Source organism: Rattus norvegicus, chromosome 12 (assembly GCF_036323735.1).
Source record: "Rattus norvegicus strain BN/NHsdMcwi chromosome 12, GRCr8, whole genome shotgun sequence".
Classification (NCBI taxonomy): domain Eukaryota; kingdom Metazoa; phylum Chordata; class Mammalia; order Rodentia; family Muridae; genus Rattus; species Rattus norvegicus.
Window position 1 is genome coordinate 37,607,171 of NC_086030.1, and position 13,162 is coordinate 37,620,332.

At 52.2% G+C, this 13,162-nt stretch overlaps 2 protein-coding genes and 1 long non-coding RNA gene across 5 annotated transcripts in view; 1 reads left to right on the top strand and 2 right to left on the bottom strand.

Annotated features, from left to right (window-relative positions):
* The window catches only part of Dnah10 (dynein, axonemal, heavy chain 10), a 123,367-nt gene extending 122,727 nt beyond the window's left edge, over positions 1 to 640 (bottom strand). For 2 of the 3 annotated variants that reach the window (XM_039090119.2, XM_008769272.4), the window contains exon 1: positions 336 to 640. In XM_039090119.2, the coding sequence (XP_038946047.1) occupies positions 336 to 552 (217 nt within the window). In that variant the 5' untranslated portion in view covers positions 553 to 640. The remainder of the gene's footprint in view (positions 1 to 335) is intronic. The other variant, XR_005491954.2, reaches the window with a different exon arrangement.
* LOC120095966 (uncharacterized) overlaps positions 630 to 13,162 on the top strand; it is a 15,693-nt gene continuing 3,160 nt past the window's right edge. Inside the window, exon 1 of the long non-coding RNA XR_005491955.2 lies at positions 630 to 734. This is a non-coding gene — a long non-coding RNA (uncharacterized LOC120095966). The remainder of the gene's footprint in view (positions 735 to 13,162) is intronic.
* Positions 1,041 to 13,162, bottom strand: part of Atp6v0a2 (ATPase H+ transporting V0 subunit a2) — a 32,650-nt gene continuing 20,528 nt past the window's right edge. Inside the window, exons 11-20 of the mRNA NM_053775.4 lie at positions 13,071 to 13,162; positions 12,521 to 12,708; positions 12,335 to 12,425; positions 11,500 to 11,618; positions 9,202 to 9,412; positions 7,546 to 7,665; positions 6,982 to 7,101; positions 6,230 to 6,347; positions 5,294 to 5,465; positions 1,041 to 3,789 (exon numbers count right to left, since the gene is read on the bottom strand). The exon at positions 13,071 to 13,162 is cut by the window's right edge and continues 45 nt beyond it. Of these exons, the coding sequence (NP_446227.2) occupies positions 3,684 to 3,789; positions 5,294 to 5,465; positions 6,230 to 6,347; positions 6,982 to 7,101; positions 7,546 to 7,665; positions 9,202 to 9,412; positions 11,500 to 11,618; positions 12,335 to 12,425; positions 12,521 to 12,708; positions 13,071 to 13,162 (1,337 nt within the window). The 3' untranslated portion in view covers positions 1,041 to 3,683. The remainder of the gene's footprint in view (positions 3,790 to 5,293; positions 5,466 to 6,229; positions 6,348 to 6,981; positions 7,102 to 7,545; positions 7,666 to 9,201; positions 9,413 to 11,499; positions 11,619 to 12,334; positions 12,426 to 12,520; positions 12,709 to 13,070) is intronic.

The window sequence follows — 13,162 nt, forward strand, 5'->3', positions numbered from 1 at the left end:
AACTACAGCAGAGTGTGTCATAACACTACATCTCTTCTAGCCTCCTTCCTTTCCCCTCTCTGCCCTCTTGCTTGCTCACTATGGGGCTTAGGCGATCCTCACTCAGACTTGCTGTGGTCCTCAGGTGACCCTCCCGCTGACTGAAGCATCTTACAGGACCCAAACTCCTGGGCTTCCTCGGTGTCCCAGAGGATATGCAACGCTGCATTGTTGAGAGCTTCAGAGCAAGGATGGCAGCGCCCCTCAGAGCACAGATGAGAACCTGGTCCCGGGCACATAGTAGGGCTAAGTGCCAGCAGGGTTCTCGCTGTGGGCTGGCCTTTGCTCATGCTCACCTATCTCCTCCACCTCCACCTCCTCAGGCACCAGGGTGCGGTAGAAGAACACCGCGGAGGCGTTGTCCTCGTCGCTTGAGTGGTTGAGGAAGTGCAGGATGAGGTCCTCTGCCTCGCTGTCATCACGGCTCAGCAGCTCCTCGAACGGCATAGGGTCGGTGATATTGAAGGCCGTGTATATGCGGTCGCGCATCCACAGGACCCGTAGGTCGTCCATGGCGCAGACCTGAGCAGCGCAGGGCGCAGAACGGACGGGGCGGGGAGCCGGACGGCGTCCGTGGCAACAGCGCCCCTAGCAACGGGCACCTGGGCAACGGCGCTGGCGCGGGGCTGAGGGCCCTAGTCTGCAGACAGGAAAGCTAAGGTGTGACATGACAAGGGCACAGCCATCCCTGACAGGTGAGCCTTAGTTGACAGCTGAGCAAGCTAGGGGGAGCAAATCAGCAGTGTTCCTCTAAGTCTCTGCTTCAGTCCCCGCTGTGTGTTTCTTCCCTTAATGATGGAGTGTAACCTACGATGAAATGAACTCTTTCCTTCCAAGTTGGTTTTGGTTGGTGTTTTAGCATAGCAACAGAGGCAAACCGGGTCAGGCAGGCAAGACTGGGTCAGTCATCTGGCACTGCAAGAAGCCCTGACAGGCCCTAGTGACGAGCTAGCTAGCTCCTTCTGGGGTGTAGGGAATAGGATCAGGAGAAAACAAGACAGTGGCATCTCAAAAATATACATTTATTTTGTCACTAGCAAAAGGAAGTTCAATACTGACAGGCAGATTAGTCCTTCCATGCATGTATCAGTACAATGCAGTCCTGGCCGGCTCCCGTAGTTTCCGCTCCGGAACTCAGCCTCGATCCTGTGGAGTTGTATTGTCTGAGGACTTCTTGATGTGTTAGAGCAAGCATTTACTGCAAACTGCCTCCTCCCAGCATCAGGAGAGTTCTGAAGCCTGCCTGGATAGTGTGGCAGGTGAGCAAATCCAGACTTACACCCTCCATAGAGAAATGTGGCCCTGGAGCTGGGTTTGATTTTAGTCACGGCTTGACGTGCCAGCCCTGTAAGTTACCAATGGATAGTCTGTGCCTGAGTACACTCCTGCAGATACAGCACTGGGTCCGAATGGCCTTTATACCCATGGCCAGCATTGCAGACCTGTGGTGCCATCCATCTGAGAACTATGCCAATGCCTGCACGGGTGGCATTAAATGTCTCCAAGCATAGAGTACAGACCCACTCCAGAACCAAGGCCAGGGGAGGATGTGGGGGGAAAGGAGTCTGTCCCAGGTCCTATGAAGGAGGGAGAGTGCAGGAGCTCAAAGCCCTTTGCATGCCTCTCCTGGCTGTATTGGGCCTTCCCACCAGCTTAAGTCTATGTGACGTGGTTCCGTTGACATTGTTCTAGGGAGATGAACATGTGACACCTCCAGACAGCTTCTTGCTTCCCCTGTGAGAATGCTCCCCATTATATTGAAAGAGGGTTCACAAAAGGAGTGACTTTATGCGAGGACATTCTCTATAACTGCAACAGGCTTCAGCTGAGAAGTCGTTCTTGCTCTGAGTTCTGTACCCAGTAAGTGATGCCAGTTAGAAAAGAGGCCCTAGGGGGTTGGGGATTTAGCTCAGTGGTAGAGCGCTTGCCTAGCAGGCGCAAGGCCCTGGGTTCGGTCCTCAGCTCCGGAAAAAAAAAAAAAAAAGACAACAGGGACAGCAAATATGGCAGAAACTGCATCTCCTGTTTGGTTCTTGTCCCTGGATTCAGTTATCTCTGAGGTGACCAAAGACCCTGGGGACACAGTCACAAGAGTGACATGGGGGTGACACCTGGTTCAGGTAAGGGCAGGTCTCACTCTGGGCAGCACCAGCTCATCACAGCTGCGGGAAGCTGGGACATGGGACACAGAGGTGGAGCCTCACTGCCGTGGGCTCGGACTCCACAGCAGCTGGGGAGATCTGACTTTAGCCTCCGGCTGCGGCACAGGCAGCCCCTGCCTCTCGGCCGAGAGGTCGTAAAGGACCCAGGATGCGGTTAAATTCTGGCTGCCAGAGGCTTGGCTTTTAGTGAAAGGGACCCACTCTACCACACGGAGCTGGAGGGGCCTGCAGTCGAATGGAGCTCAGCAGTTTAAAATGGCAGAGATGACTTAGACTCCGTTCGTTCTTCAGGGTGTCACTTAGCCCAGGCTGGCCTCAAACCTATCACATAGCCAAGGGTAACCCTGAACTTCCTGATCCTCCTGCTTCTAAGTGCTTGGAAGACCGGCTGAGTGCCAGCACCCCCGGGTGAAGTGCTTCTGGAGATCTGACAATCAGGCCACACCCCAGCCTCTGATTTCTTTCTGACAGACTTAGCTAAAATCACGTAACATAAGATGTGAAAGTGAACATAATTTCTAAGACTATGACATGGGTCAGCGTTCCAGGGACTGAGCCAACCTCACTGAACACGGAGCAGCACAGGGACAGGTGACGTTACACCGAGATAATAAACTAACAGATTAGTGACAGTCAGTTTCCAGCTAACCTCAACCGCTTTGGAAATTAAACTGTGGCCATCGGACCTTTATTCAGAATTAGTGCGAAAGTAAAAAATAATTCTGCTCAAGTAGAAGCACGGTCTCTGTGGTAAAATATCTTCATTTGCTCTTTGCTATAAAAATACACACGGCTCTTCACCTGTCTCCCCTGGGTTTTAAGGCTCAGGACGGTTGGTCATCTTTCAGAATGTGCGGCTGTCATGACTGCTCTTACACAAGGGTAGAGGACAAGCATCTTTAAAAAGCAGGAGAGCCATTGTTGTGTCACTTTGTCCCATCGCCTCCAATTGTCAACAGAAGAGCAGACTGTCACACTGCCCTTCCGGTAGTTCGGAGGGCAGTCAGGGAGGGCTCGCACACATCTCGAGCAGGAACTGCCGATGACCCAGCAGTAAGGTCTGGAAAAAACTATGCTTAACTCGAGCTGTTGGAAAATATCATCTGACATCTTGCGATGGAGTAACTTCATGGTTTTTTTTTTTTTTTAAAGTTGAAAAGGAATGAAGTATCTTAGACCATTTTTGGCTAGCTGTTCAGATGGCTTCTCTCCTCCAATCTTACATTTTAAAAAATAACTCTGAAGTAGCGTTGGCATTCACTTATATTTGCTCATAATAAAAACCAATGAAATTTCTGTGTCCGGAGTGCTGGGTTTTACAAAATCTTCAACATGAGGGAGAGGTGTCTCTTCCAGAACCATTTGGCTGAATCGTAAGGCAATCAAGGAGGGTAGAGCGTCCCCACCGTGAGTTCTGACTTGAGTGAGTTCTATGACATGATCGTTCTCCGTCAGTCAGAGCGGGCTGGCTGCGGCATGAGGTCATGCTATGCTGTCATCTTTACTGAACTTGGAGGACAGCAGACTGAAGGAGAAAGGAACGAATTTGGTACCTGCACCAACGTAGAATTTGTTCTGAAATTCTACCCTAGAAGAAGAAAAATGAACATGTGTTAGACACCGCGCCTTGCCCACCATGGGCTCTATCCTGGAACTGTGAGTGATGTAACGTTTCTACACTTCCTTTTTTAAAAAGCTCATCTTTTTTTTTTTTTTTTTGAAAAAATAAGATTTATTTATTTATTTTATTTAGGTGAGTGCATGATAGCTGACTTCAGACTCACCAGAAGAGAGCATCAGGTCCCATGACAGATGGTTGTGAGCCACCATGTGGTTGCTGGGAATTGAACTCAGGACCTCTGGAAGAACAGTCGGTGCTCTTAACCACTGAGCCATGTCTCTAGCCCTGTTTCTACACTTCTTTAAAACAAAAGAAAAACAAAAAAAAAAAAAAACCACTTTCCATCCTCTTTGTGCTCTACCCTGGCTGCTCCACCTACCGTGTCTTGCCCACATGTCACCTCGGCACCCTGCACTCTGGCCCCTATATGTGTCAGGAAGTCTAGCACACCTCCAGCTCGTGTACAGCAGACGCACAGAGGACAGACAGACGCCTCCTCTGGAACACTCAGGAGGGCTCCTGGGATGTCTCAGTGGCAAAGGCTTTTAACCCCAAGCCTAACAACCGGAGTTCAATCCCCAGGACTCACACAGTAAAAAGACAACAAAAGACAGCTAACCCCTGCCAGTTGACCTCTGACCTCACAGCAACAAGGACGGTACTAACATCTAAGTGCCAGACAGTGACACCTGCCAGTGCCAATGGGAGTAAAATTGGGAACATATACAAACCAGGCATGGTGGCACCAGCCCTTAATCCCAGCCCTCAGGAGGCAGAGGCAGGCAGATCTCTGTGAGTTCAAGGCCAGCCTGGTCTACAGATGAGTTCCAGGACAGCCAGGAGTATATAGGGAGACCCTGTTTCAAAACACATAAAACAAGGACGACCACAAAAAGTGGGAACATACACGATGGCTTCTTTTACTCGTATAAAACTGTATTTTGTCCCTGAACTTTAAGTCACAGTTCGGAAGGGAGGGGCCAGCCCATCACAAACACTGCAGTCAGAACGGGGCTCTATATGCATTTATCTTTTCCTTAATGGGTGGATTTTTACCTTTTCTTAGTTATTTGCATGTGCACATGCATATGTGTGGAAAACATGCTACGACAGACATGTGACTGTCAGAGGACAATTGCTGGATATCAGCTCTCTCCCTCTACCATGTGGGTCCTAGGGATTGAACTGGTGACCCCAGGCTTGGCCGCAAGCCCCTTTACCCACTGAGCCAGCTTGCCAGCTCCTGTTTCCTTTTATAAAGTATGTGTTGCGCATGCCTGCAGATGCAGAGGCACTGGATCCCCTAAGGCTGGAGTACAGGAGACTGTGACCCCTGACATGGGGGCTGGGAAATGAACCTGCGCCCTTTACAAGCACAGTGCGCACTCTTAACCACTGAGCCGCCCATCTCTCCAGCCCGCACGCTCATTTCTAAAACACTGTTCTGAGGACACACGCTCATCTCACTCACCAGTGAAGCCGGATGGCGTGGAGAAATGCAGAAAGCCCTTCCATGACCAGAAGGATAAAAACGGTCAGAACTGCAAAGAAAGTCATGACGGGCAGCAGCAGCAGGACCCCGTAAGTGTTGTCCACACGCAGGCCTACACGCATCAGCATGGCCCACAGCACATCCGAGAGCTCTGCAAAGAAAGCCGTGCAGAAAACATAAGCCCCCTCTCTCACCATCCACATGACAGAAGGAACGACAACCAGTCAGCCCACCCCTCCAGCAGAGGCCAGAACCTCCAGGCTTCCTCTGTGAGGAACAGCAATCTGAGCAGGCGCCGTCCTCCTGTTGCCTACCTCAGGGGCCAGACTGGATCGAGCATCCTGTCTGACCCTCACAAGCGACCTGTTGGAAGTCTGGGTCTGCAATCAGCAAGGCAGCCTCTGCACCTTCACTGTCTTGGGACACAGAGGGCCTCCTCTGTCCCATTGGTCAGTACCTTCCTGTGGCTACCCATCTCTGTCATGTGTCCCAGGCCTCTGCCACAAAATAGCAAGGCAACACAATTGTATGCTGTGTGTGACATGAGTACAGTCAGTGGCTGTCACCTCCAGGGAGGAGTGGCATGGCCTCTCAGGGCTAGTTAACCCAGCAGTGCATTAGCAGGCGTGCACATGAGAACAGACAGGGAGCCTGAACTCTGGCTTAGCGGCTGCCACACTTGCTTGAACTAAATACTCGGTTCAGTAAGTAAAGCAATGGCTAGGACACACTCAGGAGAGGCGACCGAGGAGAGCATCATGCCAGAGGTCACCAGACCCTTGGTTCCCAAGGCCCCTCTCTGCCGACTAGGACTGCAGCCTGTCTGATCAGAAGGTGGGCCCAAACAGTGAACAGGGCTGGCCTATCACCACCGCCTGCAGAGCTTACAGATAGACCTTGGGCGAAGCAACCTACGTGCGTGTGCCAGGCTGAGAGCCCAAAGCCTCAGGTAGGACGCAGTGTTGGAGATGCAGCCAAGGCAGTACTCGATGGAGTGGATGGCCTGAGTCATCAGGATCTCCCCGAAGTTAAACTGAGGGACAACAGACAGCATTAGACACCATAGCACACACCTGCTCCATCATGAATCCCTGGCTGGCCTCAGGGCAGAGCATGCTGGGAACTAAAAACAGCAGATCCAGGGTTGGGGATTTAGCTCAGTGGTAGAGCGCTTGCCTAGCAAACCGCAAGGCCCTGGGTTCAGTCCCCAGCTCCGAAAAAAAGAAAAAGAAAAAAACAAAAACAAAAACAAAAAAAAAACAAAAACAAAAAAACCCCAGCAGATCCACGGTGTAAGTCCTGCTCTCAGTAGGGCTATGATGCTCCCCAACCCATCTCCCCAACTTTTCTCAAGGTTCAGTTTCCTTTCTTTAAGCCAAACACCAGCCCGGAACCCCAACTGCCACGAGGGCCACATGGTTAGTGATCTCAATGACATCTGAGCCAGCCTCTGGAATTACACAGAATCCAAATGGACATTTCCCCGCCATAGGTGCCCTGTGGACCCTGGTGGTGCTTCACCGCTTTCTTTGCTCTATGAACATCCTGAATGGCAGCTCTGTTATGTAATGATCATCAGGCAACCACAGAAGTCTAGCTAGTCCGAATTAAGCAGCCAATGAAAAGCTTCCTCCCTCGCCCGCCCGTCCTATCAGCTCAGAGCTCACCTCCTCACAGGTCATTTCTCGGCAGCCCTCTTCCATGCGGTTGTTCCCCTCCTCTATGTCCTGGCTGCCTAGGAGAGACACCTCTTCCTCGCTGTCCTTCCTCACGAGCGTGTAGCCGCTCTAAAGAGAAAAGACCAGCGTCAGCGCCCGGAATGGCCGAGACGAACCCCACGTAACTGCTTCCCCTAGGATGCAGCTCTCTGGGAATAAGAGAGCTGTCTCCAAGAAAATGCACGCCCCACGTGCCTTTAGACTGTCGAGGAGCAGTGTGGGGACTCGAGGAGTAGCAAGTGTTGGAACCCCAGTGCACCCTTGCTGGGAATGTAAAATGCTCCAGTGCTACAGAAAAGCACGGCGAGCCCTCAAATGCCCACACAGAACCTGTGACCCGGCGCCTCCTCTGAGCGCACTCCCAGGAGAGTCCGAGACTTGAGGAAAGGCCTGCGGACACTTAGGACGGTATCAGTCCTCGAGCTGCAGCCCAATAGCAACATCGAGACTCTAAACAAAGCAGCTTTGGAGGAAGGAGGACCTGGGGACATGGGGACACGGGGACACACTCACCCGGCTCACGCCGAAGCAACTGCGCCCATTGTGCAGCCACAGCAGAAAGAGCGGCTTTCCCAAGAAGAGCACAGGGACAGCCAGCACGGTGAGAGCCAACAACACCTTCTGGACGTGTGCCTGTGGGTGCCGGGAGAAAGAAGTCCACGGAGATGAAAGGTGGCTCCGCCATGGGATGTGAAGCAGCCTGGGGGCGGGGATTGAGCAACTCTGGGCCAGGGGCCGGCTCACCCTCTGCACTTCTGACTCACAATTGTAGCAGTAAAAACCATTATAAAAACTCTAAGTGGAGGCTTGGGGAAATGACTCGGTCCAGCTGAGTCAGATCCTAGAGCTCACTTTCAAAGCCTCCGTGGCTGTGCAAGCCTGAGACCCAGCGCTAGAGACTCACGAGCAGGAGAGCTCCTGGGCTCGTTAGCTGGATACCCAGCCAACTCTGGCCATTCCCAGTCAGGGAGAGACCATCACACACACACCACACACCACACACACACACACACACACACACACACACACACCACATGCACACCACACACACACACCACACCACATACACGCACCCCACACCACATGCACACCACACACACACACACACACCACACCACATGCACACACACACCACACACACACACCACACCACATACACGCACCCCACACCACATGTGCACCACACACACACAAACACACACACACACCACACCACATGCACACCACACCACATACATGCACCCCACACCACATGCACACCACACACACACACACACACACACACCACACCACATGCACACCACACACACACACCACACCACATACATGCACCCCACACCACATGCACACCACACACACACACACACACACACACACCACACCACACCACATACACGCACCCCACACCACATGCACACCACACACACACACACACACCACACCACATGCACACCACACACACACACCATACACACACACACACACACACACACCACACCACATACACGCACCCCACACCACATGCACACCACACACACACACACACACCACATACCCCACACCACACACACACACACACCCCACATACCCCACACCACACACACACACACCACATACCCCACACCACACACACACACCCCACACCACATACACACACCACACACACATACCGCATACCACACACACCAACAAAAAGGACAGGTGGATGACACCCGAGGGATGACGTCCAAGCTGACCTCGGGCCTGTAGACACAGGTAACAACGTACACATTTTAGGTCGGGGCTTGCACTGGCGTCACACACTAAGATATTAGAACCATACGGAGAGTATCAGGGACCCGGAGCAAGGACGATATGTAAGCTGGGCGCCGATGGGGGTGCACGTCTTTAATCCCAGCACTCAGGAGGACCTGAGTTTGAGGTCAGCCTGGTCTACAGAGTGAGGTCTGGGACAGCCAGGGTGACACAGAGAAACCCTGTCTTGCAAAACTTGAGGGAAAAAAAAATCTAAATGAAGTCTGCCCCCAGATGATGATAGCCTGAGAACACTGCAAAAGGAGAAACAGAACAGAACAGGACGCTCCCTCACTCCCGAGTTTGGCCTCTTCCTTCTTCCCAGGCTATGGGAGACTGCTGAGTGCAGGGTGGTCACCAGGCAGAGGCACTCACCTGCCCCGGGTAGAGGCCGTGTGTCTCACTGGACGGGAACAGGAACATGTTAATGAACTCGATGAGGATGCTGGGGGCCTCTCTGGAGGTCTCTGCCGAGTACGCCAGCCACTTGTAGATGATCATGAAAATCAGGTACCCAAAGATGCAGAGCATAAACAGGATCTCGGGGACCGAGACCAGGTAGATGTTGAACTTCTTCCTGAAGTGCCTGCAAGGGAAGCGCGTGAGGCAGCTGAAAGGCCCTGTGTACAGCGCCATGGGCCACTTCAGGGCTCCGCATGCGTCCCTGTGAGCCAGGGCTGCAGAGCCATCCGCAGAGAGAGAGAGAGGAAGAGCGAGAACTACGCAGAGCCACACGCAAACACAATTTGCTACTGGCTCTAAACTATTAGTTATTTTTAAAATTATTAAACCAATTTGTCTTAATGAAATCAATTTTCTCAACTTATTTAATTGCATGTGTTTGAATGTTTTGCTGGACCATATGTCTGGTGCCCACAGAGGTGAGAAGAGGCGAGAGCTCCCCTGGAACTAGAGCCACAGCCAGGTGAGAGCCACCATGAGGGCTCTGGGAACCAAACCCAGGGCCTCTAGAAGAGCAACAAGAGCTCTTAGCCACGGAGCTGGCTCTCCAGACTCCTCTGATTTTCTCAACTTTTAAAAAAGTGTGTGTGTGTGTGTGTGTGCACATGCATGTGTGTGTGTGCGTGTGTGCACATGCATGTGTGCGTGTGCGTGCATGTGTGTGCATTGTATGCATGTGTGTCTGTGTGTGCGTGCGTGTGTAGGGGAATGTATGGGTGGCTGTGCCTTGACTGCAGGGCCAGGGGCATCGCCTCTCTGTGGAGCTGGAACTACAGACATGTGAGCACCCACCGAGGGTGCTGAGAACAGAGTTCTCGTGCAGCGCTCTGCAAGAACAGCACACATGCTACCCAGTTCTGCAGCTCCTAGCACTCAACGCTTTCAACAATTTCTTTCTTTTCTTTTTGGTTTCATTTTGTTGCAGGTTTTGTTTTTCCACACAGGGTTTCTCTGTGTAGTCTTGGCTATCCTGGAATTCACTGTGTAGACCAAGCTAGCCTCAAAGACACAGAGATCCACCCAGGCGCTGGGGTTAAAGGCATGGGCCACATGCTTCCTCATGAGAAGAGACGGTCAGGGCAGAGAGGAAGTGCCAAGGTGCTGACTCTCCCACAAAACAGAAAGCTTTCTACTTTAGAACAGAAAGAAGGAATATGACAAATCCCTTCTGGGAATACCCGGCATTCACGCCACACTTGGACAGGAGCTCCAGGAGGCCAGAGGCCTCTCTCCTGTCTGCAGAAGCCTGCAGCCCAGGACAGCACCAGCCCACAGTGTGCACTGGATGGATAAATCACTGATCCTCGAAACCACAAAGCTGAGTAACGGAAACAGAATCACATCCGACCCTGCACCACCACATCAACTGCCACTGGTTCAGCAGCCAACAGTCGAGCGTCAAGAAATAAACCTTAGGGCTGGAGAGATGGCCCAGTGGTTGAGAACACTGGCTGATCTTCGAGAAGACCTGGATTTAATCACCAACACTCACAACTGTAGTTTCAGGGACTCTGATTGATGTCCTGTTTGGTCTCCACAGGCAACAAACACTCACATGGTGCCCAGACACACATACAGTTAAAATAAAAAACAACAAACAAATAAACAAACACCCCAAAACATAAAAGTCTGTTGAGATGGCTTAGCAGGTAGAAACAACTGCCTCCAAGCCTGGCAACTTGAGTCCATTCCTCAGGATCCACATGGTAGAAGGAAAATTCTCCTGCAAACTGCCCTCTGACAATCACATATTCACACAAGTGTGCACGCGCACACACACACACACACACACACACACACACACACTACATACATGCATAAAGGGGGTGAGGGCGGTGGTAGAGGAGAGGTGGCTCACTGGGTAAAAGCATTTGCTACCAAACCTGAGGACATGAGTTCAATCCCCAGGACTCACTTATGGTGGAAGGAGAGAACCAACCCCAAAAGTTGTCCCCTAACCTTCACACATGGACACACATGGAGAGTGATGTACACCATCTTCTTCCTCTCACAAATAAACATAAAAGATATGTAAGTAAATAAATAAGAAGGAAGAGAGAGTGACAAAATCTGCTTACAGGCACAGACATCAGAACTGTGGGCCAGGCACACTGGTTACACCCGGAACACAATTCTTGGGGAGCGGAAGGGAACTGCCCTAAGGGGAGGGCAGCAGAAAACATGAAAGAAAAGAACAAAACACGTACTTACAAGTGGTTAAATATTCCCAGAATGACACCAAAGGTCATGTGAAAAATTCCTAAAATCACAGACATCTTCATCTTGAAGGAGTTGAGGAACGTGAGGCGATTTGTGGCCAGGTTCCAAATCTAAGGACAAACATGCCAACAGGAACATGTGAGGCCCATGCGGCAGGAGAGGTCCTGAATCCAGGGACACTCTCGGTTTACCGGGGAGCAGCACCAGCCCCTTCCTGCTTTCACCTGACTTTCCTGAGCCAGGGCCTTGGGGCAAGAGCAGGGAGCTAGCCGGAGCCGGCTAGACATTCTGTGGTGCTAGTCACCTTTTGGATCATGCTCAGACTGCAGACTTGGTCTAAGTGTATGAAGGACACCTCTGGGCAGCACTGAGGACACCTGAGACTGCGGATCTGAGTGAAACCCGCCATATTGTGAGCAGCCTCACCCATGCTTTCCCAGCCAACTCCACCGTGCTGAGATCCACTCTCAGGACAACCCCTCAGAAAGTCTTCAGAACCCTGGTCCAAAGCTTGGCCTACAGGCATCTGCCTGCTGAACCCTCTCTGAGATAGGAGGGGCCTGGCACCCTCAGCTGCCTACGCCCCTCACCTTCCTCTAGGTCAAAGGCAATTCACACAAACAATGAAGCAGCTCAAGAACCTGGTTGGTATCCATGAAGGATCACTTCTGCCATAGGAAAAGACCATAGCCCACAGCTCTGCCTACGACCTCTCCTGCACCGACCTGGCTCCCCGGGTAGCAGGCCACCAGTGACTGCACTTACAGAGGGGTGGCAGCACCCCAGCACCTCCCCTCCCCCCACACATGGGGAAGGAAGCACTCACAGGATCGATGCCGAAAGGGTAGGGGCCTCGGAAAACTCCAGGGATGTTTGGGTCCAGCTGCAGCGTCCTGCTGTGCCTGATGGTGCTGTCACTGAAACAGAGGACAGAGCAGGTCGCCATGCAGGGAGGAAGGGGCGTGGGAAAGGTACACCCCGCTGGTGGCGCCCTGGTTTGCAGGCCACTTACTTCCAAAGCACCATTTTCCTTTGCTCCTCTGGGGAGTGGCTGGAACTGTACATGGCAGACACGTTCCACCCAGAGCCAAAGAGGTTCAGGGACTTGGAGAAGCAGTCGTTGTAGATGAGGCCGGTGTACACGGAGAACAGCCCCATCAGCAGCAGGATATATCGGCCATCAAAGAACATCCTAAGGATCTGGGAGAAGACACCATGAGAGCGGACTCACGCGCTGGACAGTGGGTTTGTGGGAAGCTCACAATGGCTCATTCCAGCCACCCACCCGTGGGAGTCCTGCCCACAGGTGACAAGTGCACTTCCCTAATGGAGCACATTGACACCCGAAGCTCCAGAGCTGGCCTGGGGCAGCACTCAGGAGGTGGATGGAGGCGGGGTCCCAAGTTCAAGGTCAGCCTCTGCTATGTAACAGGTCTGAGTCCGAGACTACCAGAGACCACCTTAATCACTGCCCGCCAGAAGCACCATGTACACAGCACAGGTCTCCTCCAGTCAAACACTGCAAGCCCCGTCACACAGGCCAGCAGGCGGGCGAGCTTTACCTCCTGTGACTGGCTTAGTCTGGGGTGATTCTCATTCAACACCAGTAAGAGGGCAAACAGGAACATGACAAAGCCGTGCCCCAAGTCACCAA